This window comes from Thermobia domestica, chromosome 10 (assembly GCF_964235325.1).
Source record: "Thermobia domestica chromosome 10, izTheDome1.hap1.1, whole genome shotgun sequence".
NCBI classification, from domain to species: Eukaryota; Metazoa; Arthropoda; class Insecta; order Zygentoma; family Lepismatidae; genus Thermobia; species Thermobia domestica.
In genome coordinates, this window is record NC_137463.1 from 267,073,637 (window position 1) to 267,086,187 (window position 12,551).

Here is a 12,551-nt window from a genome sequence, read left to right on the forward strand (position 1 = left end):
AAGAATGTGCTTCGACATATATATATATATATATATATATATATATATATATATATATATATATATATATATATATATATATATATATATATATATGCATTTGCGGATCATATCAGTTGGATCTCATTCAGAGCTATGAAACTACTTGGTCTACTCTATAGATCTTCGGAAATATAAAGTCTTCCTGCCCTTACAATGTTTTATAAGGCTCTTTTTTTTTCCCCCGATCATTGATATTGTTTACCTGTATGGAATATGGCAGTACCTGGCAATCTATCTCGCATTGACTCTGTATTAAACTTCTTTTTTGCAATAGTTAGATTTAGAATTCTCGAGTTACGTAATTATTCGAAACAAGAACTAATGTCTTCAATGATCTTACGTTCCCCTGACAAACGACGCTGCGGAGTTGATTTACTTTACTTGTATAAGATCATCAACGGCAAAATTGATTATGAATTCTTACTATCGCAGATTAACTTCCGTGTTCCTCAGCAGCAAACTCGCACTCTCAACTTGCTTACTTACGAGACACCTAGGTTATCGATTGTAAAGCGCTCCTTGTTTTACAGGCTAGAGCACGATTATAATACATTGTCAACAGGATGTAACGTTACCTCTAAGAGAAACTTTAGAACTCAATTGATGAGAACTTTGCATATTGAGAGTTGAACCTTTTCTCTATATTTTATTCTTTTATGTTTTTGTTGTTGTTGTTTTTCTTTTTGTCTTTATGTTGTACAGTTTCAGTTAATTGGCCTAGTGCTGTATGAAACTTTGTGAATAAATAAATAAATAAATAACAAATATTTATATGACTATATACCTATAAACTACACTACTTTACCTAATATACTTTTCATGCTGCTAAATGAGTTGACAAGAGTTTGGCATTTGACAGCATCGTTGAAGCCGCATTCATATCCTCGAGGTTCTTGGAATGTTGCCACAGGAATCCACGAGCGCTTAAAATCGCAAACCACAACTCCTTGCCAGACAGACTGGGATTCCGAGTCCTAAATAAACAGACGCAAATAATAATAATAATAATAATAATAATAATAATAATAATAATAATAATAATAATAATAATAATAATAATAATAATAATAATAATAATAATAATAATTGTGTTCTCTCATACAGAACTGTGTGTCATGGTAGTTCAGGAACAAACACTGTATTGGCTAAATACACTGAGTGTTCACTGAATTACAACCACCTATCTAATACTTGGTTGGTCCACCTTTTGCTCGAAGGATGGCCTCCACAAGGCAAGGCATAGATTCTGAAAGTTGCTGATATGTTTCCACGAGGATCGGACACCATATATTCCTAATGGCACACATAATGAGCCCACAGGTGTCAGTCATGGTTCGAAGAGCTCGTTCAACAACATCCCATCCTAAAGGACTAAGATCTGGTGAGTTACGAGACCAATTCATATGCTACAGCTCCGTGGAATGGTCCTCAACCCAAGCAAGTACAATCCTGGCTTGGTGCCACCGTGCATTGTCGTCCTAGAAAATTCCGTTTCCGTGTGGGTAGAAGTGTTGCACTGTAGGGTGTCCGTGATCTCGTAAAACCTGTAGATACACAACCGATATCACATTGTGGTTCATGCACACCAACGGTTCCAGACCATGCTAACAGGCGCATCCCCAAACGATACAGCCACCCCGCACCTGTCTGTACAGTACGCACCATTCACGAGGATTCATAGCTTGGCGAAAAACACGCACGCGCCCGTCCGAGTTGTGTAGCACAGACTGATTCATCGGACCAATACATTCTTTTCCGATCATCCGCGGTCCAATTAGCATGCTCCTGTGCCCAAGCGTGACGAGTTGTGAGGAGTGGATGATAAGTGGGTCGTCTGCTGTGGAACTTCATACGTGTCAGTATACGCCGTATAGTTGGGTGGGATATGGGTGTTGTTCATTCACTATTGTATTGGTTACGTAAGTCCCGGACACTGATAGTTTGTTTGTCATGAGCCGTTTGACGCGACGCTCGCAGTGTCACCTTCCGTATGTCCCTGCAGTCCCGTTTCTTGGAGGCCATTACCTCATGTTCTTGCCATTCTTTGTACACCTTCACTACACTGGAACCGGCAAATCCGACAAGTGTTGCTGTCTGGATTATTGACCCACAATCATGCCGGTTTGGAATGCAGATAAATCCTGCCAACCTCCCATTATAACAGTGTGCTGTCTGCCAATATGTAGTCTAGGGCGTCCTTTCTCTTCAATACTTCCAGTCGAACTCGCCATGTTATCAGCTCGGCCACTAGTCACAACTTTTTGTGTAGAAGGGTGGTCGCAATTCAGTGTGCACTCAGTGTGTAATACTATCTCAAGTTTTATACACATACTATGAAAATACAATATAATGGAGAACTTACCAAATTAAAAAAAAAATCAAGCTTCAGTCTAGCATCACTCGTTACCATCACATATTTCCTATACTGCATGTATGAAAAGTTCAGGATCATAGGCCAACTCTGTTATTAATAAAGGTATGAAAAATGGGAAGAGAAAGATTGTTGGAAGAAAGTAGTTTTCAATCTAAAATAGTGAAAGTTTTCCGATCGCACCAGCCGTTTGGACTTCACACTGGTAAGGAACTCTATGTTAAATGAAAAAGCAATGTTGCCAGTTCAGCAGGCTGTTTGCTTGGACACTCACTATATCAACAATACAACATTGTTGGGAAACAAAATTCAAGGTGTTCCAGGTTCTCACAAAACAGTGGGCATGTTCACAGAGTCACTTATCCGTGGTCTTAGGTTCCGTTCAAACAGTATGCTGAACTAGAAACATTGCTTTTCTACTTAACAAAGGGTGCCTTACCAATGCGGAGCCTAAACAGCTCGTGCGATTGGAAAAAATCCACCATTTTACATTGAAAATCACCTATTTAGAAGAACATTCGCCTTTTTTAAAAAAATTAAAAATAAATTAATTAAAATTGATAGGAAAATTAAAAAAAAAAACCATTAATAAGGGAGCATGTGGTTAAGTAATGGCGTCAAGGTAAAAAAGTAGGGACAAATGCCCCCTTCTAATCGCCGCCACTACCCGGTATGCTTTTGACATTAATGAATCACAACGACACAGGACGGTCGCATGAGAGTGCTACAGGTAGTAGAATCTTACATAGTATAAAATAAACTTAGTTTTTAAGTGTAAAGGGCTCGACTGGAAGCAAGATTTTTACGAGCTGTTTTCATATTATATATATATATATATATATATATATATATATATATATATATATATATATATATCGTACTATATTCGGCACTAATAATTACGTCACATATTTACGCCAATTTATTTTCTATTTTAATATAGAATAAAATGTTACTCACCTGATTAATACATTTATGAAACTGTGCTATCATTACTCTAAGCTCGATACATGTACAGGGTGGCCCAAAAGTAGGTGTACACCCCTACATCGATTCTAGTTTATGGATTTATTTGCTTCGACTGTTCCGGGCTTAAGTTATAAGTATAAAGACATTAATAACAAATAATAAAGAAACTAGGTCTATTCGTTTGATAACAATAAGAAATGATATAAAATACTTGACGGGACTGTATACCTACTTTTGGGCCACCCTGTATAAGTTGCACAATATTCATAGAAGCAAGGTGGATAACTTAGTATGTCTTTATATCACTTCGGATCCAAATATGAACTAAAAATATAATTTTCTTCCAATATGCCTTTATGTGACTAACAAAAAGGAGATTTTCGTGTTCACAAAACTCAGAAATGTGTTTCCATTTAATTAGATATGCTAAAAGATGCCAGGATAAAAATATGACATGTCACAGAAATCCGAGCGTTAATCATTATACACGAGTGGTGTACGTTCTAGACAATCGACTCCACCATTGAAGTTATTGTGTGCGTAGCACCACTGCTTCGGCAAGTCAAATTGCTCTGTCTGCTCTGTATACTGAATGCAGGATTTATTGAGAAAGAAGGAAACAAGCCATGACGTCAAGAACAGTCCGTTGGAGATGAGTGGATTAAATGATTACTACTTTATAGATAACCACTTCAATTTACTAAAAGAGTTTGATAATTTTGAAACCAAGAGTTTACGCTTTTCTAGCGATTTATTTTTAAGGGTTTGTATCAATGTAAAACAGTTGTTTTTATGATTATAAAATTTCAATTTCTACATGTAATTTACATAAAATGTAGAAAAAAAAACTTACCTTACAGTCTGGAACACGATCTGTCCTTTCAAAGTAAAGTTTCCCAGGTTTGCAAGAACCAAGTAAATCTAATTTTATAGGTACGTATTTGCTGTCGTTGTTTCTTCTCATTGTCATGCACATTGATTCCTTATTGAACGTTTCAGATCTACAAGGAAAACATAAAAACATGGAAATGTAAGTTTTCCATAAGTAGAAGCTTTGCTTTGTTATAATTAAATATAAACTAATTATTTGCTGAGCAAAACTATATATTTTCATTAAAATTCAACACATATAGTGTCTGATGAAGCCAAAGAGTTAGTTGGTGAAACTGTAACACGTGTTGAATTTTAATGAAAATATATAGTTTTGCTCAGCAAATAAGTAGTTTATATTTAATGAAAATGTAATCTTTAGTATAAAGCCACACGGACATATGTACACTAAGGGGAAAAGATGATCAAAAAGTGATTATGGGTGAACTGAAATGTTAAACTTCGGGAAGAAAATATAGAAACTCCGAGAAAATAAGTGAATATTATTAGCATCGCGCTGAATCACTATGCCATCACAAGTAAAATGGAAAACATTATTATTAAGTAAACGTTCTGCCTTTGTTTTACATACATACATACATACATACGTACAGTGAGCGAGAGAAAGAAAGAGGAAAAAAGAAAACAAAAGAAGAAAAAGAAAGACAGAGATAAGAAAGAGGGAAGTCCGCTAAGAGAAACTCATAGGTTTCCTTTATATTATTCGTTCAGACACGTAAAATATCAGAGAAAATATTGTGTTTAAGTGCAACTATCTATACTTAGCGCAACTTCTCTGTTGAAACATGTAGCGTGTTCATCACGGAGAGCAACACTTGCTTAGTTGACTGTCGTAGTCTTCAAGAATGCTACGTCCGGACGAATAATATAAATCAGCAGTTATGAATTCAACTTTAAATTTCGTTGTCCGCTTATAACTAGAAAATAAGTTCAAACAATGCCTAAAGTTTTTACAGCGATAGTGCAAATTGGTGACAAGGTTTATGAACAAAGACTTCTTCGATTAATCATCATGTCTTTGAGAAATATTAGCACAAAAACTTCATTTGATAAAAATTGGAATTTGAGTTGCTACAATTACGAATCGACAACCTTGCAATACGTAATTGTATTATTGGTTTAGATAACAAGGAGGGAAAATAACACATATTAGTAATTAATTTTATATATTCAAATTGATATTATGTTTAAATACTGTTCACAAGGTAAACCTAGTTTTATGAAGTGAGTACATATGTCATCAATAGGTTCATAATTGTCTCCCCTTATGAAGTTGATCTTATGTTGAGATGCTATTATCTTGTAGAAAATATAGCGAGTTCCTGTTTGTATGAAGTTTTACATTAAAATGTCTCTCTAACATGGTTAGATTTCATTTGACCACGGTAGAAATCATAAGACTTGTTGTCATATTATGCTTCTTAAGGATAAAGAAGAGACATTTCCGCTTTAATGTAGTTAATATTAACGCTAATACTTACAAATTATTTTTTTTATAAATACCCCACATCGCTAATATCTTCTAAGCCCTGAAAAATTAAAAGTCAGAGAAACAATAAAACATTATGTTGTATCTTTGTACCTAGTATTTGTCAAAGGCAAACCCCATAAAGAGATTGAATGCACAACAACATGAAAGGGTAGAAAATACTAAAAGAAGAAAGTTAAAGACGCAGGTGGGGAAATGAAATAACCAGAAAACAAAATAAATGAAAGAATTAACAATGAATTGAAATAACCAGAAAACAAAATAAATGAAAGAATTAACAATGAATTGAAATGAAAGATTAAGCATAAGCTAGGAATGAGGAGTAATATTGATGAAATGAGAGAAACTGGAAGAGAGCGAAATGAGAAGCAAAGGCAAGAAAAAGCAAACAGGCAATCCGACGTGAAAAACTATGGTACAAATAAAAAAAAAAAAAACATCGAAAGAATTTCCTAATGGTATTGAAGAAAAAACAAACAACAACAGCAAAAAAAAAAAATATCTGGGATTTTAAGGTGGCACCGTTATAGAGCTAAAATATAGCAAGAATTGTGTATTCCTGTTTCTGTAAGCCTTAAACTCAGTGAAACTTTCTGTAAAGTCAAAGTTGTGTGATTCCATAATAATGAGTATACTTTTGATTCATTGTTTTAGTAACAACAGAAATTGAGTAAAGAGAAAGGAACTATCCAATATTTAGTTAGATGGAAAACGAGTTGAAAACTGACTCGTTTTAGCATTATTAGTGAAGATCTAAAATATTCTTTGGTTGATTTGCTGTTTAGCAACTAATTCTCTCTCTCTCTCTCTCTCTCTCTCTCTCTCTCTCTCTCTCTCTCTCTCTCTCTCTCTCGCTCTCTCTCGTGGACCCAAATCATATGAACTTCCATCGAGAATTGAACCAGGTTGGCCCTTGCTGAAGGCAAATCCACTAACTATACATCTATGAGGTTGTACATCTAAAATGATAGAAAATTGAACCAGGAATAAAAATGACGAAAGAAGAATGTATGAAGAGGAAAATAGTATTTTGTGGGCATTAAATAAAGAATAATCAAAGATTTTGTCTGGAATCTTATACTGTACGAAAAGAAACGTTGATATTGCAGAAGAGCAATGAGAAATAAGAAGCAAAATCGAATGTCACAGATATATGGCCTTTGTATATATTCTTATTTTAAATTATGTAATCAGTTAATTTGCAGAATTGTAAATTTCACCATAAATTTTTTCATAAACGCAATATTCTGTTTTTTTTTTTTTTTTTTTTTTTTTTTTTTTTTTAAGTGGAGGATAATAAACACGCCAAGAGACTGTCTGTTGTCTAGTGTGGTCGTGGAGCGGTAGTCCCGTTCTTTAAGCTAAAATATTTTGGGCCTTATGCAGAGTCGTTTTGACGTATGATTAACGTCATACTAAAAGGGCTAACTACTGCAGAAAACATGTTAACCGAACTCTTTAGCATGGCACTAATCACGTAGCAGAACGATTCTGCATAAGGCCTTTTATATTTAGTATTTATGGACTTAATGGTGTGTTTTGACGAGTGTTAGGTCAAGAAGGAAGAAACCTTCAGTGTATTCTACAGAGCCAGTTAGTTCTGCAGACATAGGTAAGTCATTATATCATATTTTGTATTTTATGTGACGATACCGGGTCTTTTACTTTGTATTGTTTATGCAGCGAGAACGATCAAATAATAAATACTTCATACTCAATAATCTTATTCATACATTCAATCATTAAAAGAATACAATTATTCGAATATAGAGAAGAATTAAAAAATTGACTGATTTGAATCAAAATCCAACGAGGAAATATTAATAAAAGACAAGCAATATTAGAAATTGTTTAAAAGAAGATAATAAAAAAAATGGTTAGAGGATTACTTTAAAAGGAAATTTCTTATTAGGAAGGTGATATAAGTATAGTGGAAAGTAAAGAGGGAGGAAAAGATTATGATTAATAAATGGTATTAAAGTGTGCAATTCTTACGCCATAATTAACAGATTAATTGAGAACAGTAATACATCACCACCAACATCAATGTTCTATTAACAATACTTATAATGAAAAAAAAAGAAAAGAAAAAAGAAATACAAAAAGATTTAGCTGCTTACCATTTATTTATTTATTTAAAATGTTTATTTATGAACATTACTTCAGATATAGCTCAACGCAAATTTCCACTGGAATATCTAGCAAATCTACGAGATAATAATAATAATAATAATAATAATAATAATAATAATAATAATAATAATAATAATAATAATAATAATAATAATAATAAGAAGAAGAAGAAGAAGAAGAAGAAGAAGAAGAAGTTGAGTTGATTGAGTTTTAACGTCCCTTTCACCAGCGAGGCTATATGAGACGTGGATCTACTGATTAATTAACGTGGAATCCGAACCACATGAGCTCCCGCCGGGAATCGAACCCGCGTCTCCAATGCCAAGAAGAACAAGAAGAAGAAGAAGAAATACATATAAGTAATAGCAAAAAAAGGTTGAGAATAGGTAAATCGAATTTATCCATTAAAATGACGTCGTAGTGCAGAATTATATGCACTTTCAGAATTAAATAAATCTACGGGTGTATGTTATATATATATATCATTGTATAACTTAGGAAGCCTGTAGAACAAAGAGGTTGAAGTATTGACAGTCTAGGTCGTACTATATGAAAATGATATGTGTTACGTGTTTGTTTGAATGGAATTCGGAAATACAATTCTGAGAGTAATATTTCGGATCTGAACTGGCCATGTGCGAGTTCGTAGAGTCATTTGAGATGAGATTTTATGACGAGTGTCAGGTAGTTGAATATTTAGTGTAAGTAACAGTTCGTGCTTTGTCATCGCACAGATGTGAGGTGCTCTTAAACGTACTATTGCCAAGATATTTAGAACTGAATTTAGCCGGGATAGATTTGTAGAAGCTGGCATTGTCCAGATAGATGAACAATATTCCATTTTAGGAGAAATTATTGCCTTGTAGAACGTTAAAAAAAGAGGTTCCGTATCTCTGTTAATCTATAGAAAGTCTTAGAAGACGCATCGATTGTTTAGTGATAGCGTTTATATGTTCAGTAAAGGCTAGTTTAATATCAAAAATAACTTCGAGACTTTTATGACTATTGACTCTCGTGATAAGCGAAATATTTATGTTGTATTTTAGCCAGAAATACCAACAATTTACCAAAATAACACAAATCTTCGTCAAACTAACTATAATTGCAGAACAATCAATATAACATCACTTACCCAAATGGAATGCCCAGGGGCCTAACATGTTGACTGACATTCACACTTCTCTCCAAATGAAGAACAACTGCTGACGTTTTGGGTAGTGGTACTATGGAATCAACACGCAGGCGTTGTTCGAAAGCAGTATTAATCACATCAGTTCTCGATGTTCCTAGTAACACCGTTAGGTAGGTATTCGAGAGACTGGAGAAAATATCGGAAATTATCAAAAGACAAGCAAATTTTTCATAATTACTCAACTATTGTTGTAAGATGCTACTTCAATTGCTCTAACAATATATGTTATGCTTCCACTATTTGACATATTTAAAACAAAAAGATTTTATCTATTATAATTATAGTAAAATAATATGTTTACTTAGTTTTATTGAGATCTATTCACACAAAAACACTAATACGATAAACTGAGGGTTTTGCTTAACTAATCTAATCTAATAAGAGAAAATAGAGCAAAATAGAAAACACCTAATACCTTTAGTCAACCAGAGAAAAAATGGGCACAGACAACGCTTCGTCAGTACCAGCATTTGACGGCGTTCGAAAGGAGCCGCATCGTGAACCGGCTGGCATTTCATGCAATTGCCAGACATGTGGGACATTCCGATGTCATGTAGCCCAATATTAGAGCCAGTGGATAAGTGAAGGGACCAATGCACAACAAAACGGCTCCGGTCGATCATGATAAACCACAACGCGGGAGGATCGTCGCATATATATATTATTAACCCTAGAAACACCAAGCGGGGACCTCTGAAACCTACAGCCATTAGTTTTTAATGGAAGCCAAAATACTTTGGTGTTCCTAGAGCTAATATGCATATATATATATATATATATATATATATATAATATAATTTACTGACAAAAAAAATAAATAAATAAAATAAAATAAAAAAATAAATAAATAAAATAAATCAAGAAATGGAGAAAATGAAATGAAACTTCTCGTGTTTGCAAGTCCATACAATTTTATTGTAATGATTACAATATCAGATCAATCTGACAACGGGCTTGGTTGTATAAACGTAATACATGTTACATATTAGTATGTTGCAGCACCCCTCGAGTATAGATACATGAGTTGATGTGGCTTAGAAGTGAATCGTAAAGTCATCGTATGATTGCGTGAAGCAAGTCAATTCATAGTTGCTCCTCAAAATCTTGCACATCGGCAATGGCGCGGAGTTAACGTTCGAGCTGGTTTAAAAAACCTTAACATGACATAGATGGTCCATAGATACACATGCCGTGTATGGCCGAGTGTTGTTTTGTTGAAAGATTCTAAAACCGTGCTCTGGCAGAAGGGGGTGACACATGGGGATGCAGATGCTTGAAGTTATACGCGTTGGCTTCCCATATGTTGATACCAGGAGTAACGCCAATGTGCCATTCCATAATATTGACTGAATGTGACCTCTGGCCCCGGCGCATCCACATACAATGGTCATCTGTTCTAATACAAAATCGAGACTCGTCACCGAACAAGATTCGTTATCATTCATGAGGGTTCAATGCTGCCCGAGTGCAACACCACTCCACACGCTGTCTTTTATGCACTGGTATTGATGGCAACCTGCACAGGGGATGATGTACTTGCAATCTACAATAGCTGATATCAATCGTTCCGACATGATGCAGAATGATACAGGGTGTTGTAGAGAGTCCACTACTTCTGTCCGGGCGGTAGACGCATACGTCTAGTTTTACGTAATGTTTTAGGCACAATTAATTACTTGCCACAAAATATTGAAAAGATTATCACACAATTAAGAAACTGGACCATAAAGTCTTTCGATAAATTGCTTCATCAAATGGAGAGGATGGAATATTCTATGGCGCCGAACTGAAAGGTTCAAAGCGTTTTCTCTGACATTTTCTTTTCTCTTTACTATTTTTCTCCTTATCTGATGAAATTTTTAGCGAAAGTACTTACAGTGTACTTTATAGTATATGTGATTATCTTTTAGCTATTTTCTGGTGATTCATTTTCCAATCCATCACGATTCCTTTGTTTTCACTACACATTTGATATAAATTCAAGTAAATGTCTTAAAATTGTTAATATTGGAAATTAAAACAATTTGAAGCAAGACTATTTTTATTAAAGCAACAGATTCCATCCAAAATTGTTTTTGAAATTAATTTTGGCGGTTAAAAAAATAACGAACTAAAAACTGTAATTTATATATATGGACAAGGTCATTAAAATTATTTTCAATTAATTTAGAACTTAGCTGCGGGCCTGGTAAGCGTACGTAACTAAGGTGCCTACCTTAGTTAACAATTAGCTACCACTTTATGCCATTATCTTAATTTTTAATTTTGAACATGAACTACCTACCTGGAATTACTTAGGCATTTAGCGGGCGCCAAGCACCACTTCTCGGTTAACAGAGCAACGTCACATAAAAATTTGCCATTGCTGTAGAGTGTACCGTGCCACGGCCAAAGTGTGTGACGCACAGCCATATCCTTGGTTCCAAAGTCAATCTCTTCGGCTGCTCGGGAGCTCAAATGAGAGGACGAACACTGAACACGCATCGCACTGCAGCCACGAATTTCCCGAGACGATACCTCGTTGCTCTCATTTAACGTCTGATGAGGCTTCAGCACACGAACACTTTCATCAGGAATGTCCACTTGGGTGAAGTTGTCATAGCCACTGAAATTAGGAAATTTGATGTAGACATGTTTTTGCACTATCATATTACAACAGAAACAGTGATACCTTACGATTATATTAGTATTATGTGTATTTACCTAAAATAATGAACAATTTAAAACTTTTTATATGTTTAAGATCTCTAAATTTGGTTTCAAAAGTTACTTGTTTCTTGTATTGTCATCAAGTTGTACACTTGGTACATTGAGAAACGAAATGTGCTAAAGAGAATAAATAATCTAGAGCAATAGTATTCAATCTACAATACGTTCCCCCAAGCGTACGCTACGAATTCTTAGGGGTTCATAAAATCTAACCCTTTCGCTGCGGAATTAAATTTTGGGATGTTCCCTGGAAAAGGGACAATTAAGCGCGCACACACACACACACACACACACACACACACACACACACACACACACACACACACACACACACACACACACACACACACACAAAAAAAAAAAAAAAAAGATCGTGAAATATGGCTTAAAGGCACCAAAATATCTATTACAAATACATAAATTATATAAACGGCTAAACATGTCAAATTTATTCATTTTATTTTCTAATAAATGATTTATATTACATGACACATAAGAAAATAACATGTTGTGTATGTCTGAAATTGACAAAGTGCAAAATTATACAATATTGTGGTGTAACATTAGCGCTAAAACGTTTCGTTTGCAAGTCAGAATCTAGGAAAAACGATCTGATTGTCACTAATTGTCTTACTGTTATCCGGCATTTTTTCTGCTGTACTGAGATAGCCTCAAAGATATCACAATAGAATGACGCAAAGCTTTTATATTCATTCGTGTTTAACTAAAGATTTCCAAGAAATTGCCGCCAGTTG

General features: G+C 34.6%; 1 protein-coding gene across 1 annotated transcript in view; it reads right to left on the reverse strand.

The window, feature by feature from the left end:
• Positions 1 to 12,551, reverse strand: part of ndl (serine protease nudel) — a 123,796-nt gene that overhangs the window by 39,292 nt on the left and 71,953 nt on the right. Inside the window, exons 16-19 of the mRNA XM_081729538.1 lie at positions 11,372 to 11,692; positions 9,028 to 9,213; positions 4,236 to 4,383; positions 848 to 1,016 (exon numbers count right to left, since the gene is read on the reverse strand). Of these exons, the coding sequence (XP_081585664.1) occupies positions 848 to 1,016; positions 4,236 to 4,383; positions 9,028 to 9,213; positions 11,372 to 11,692 (824 nt within the window). The remainder of the gene's footprint in view (positions 1 to 847; positions 1,017 to 4,235; positions 4,384 to 9,027; positions 9,214 to 11,371; positions 11,693 to 12,551) is intronic.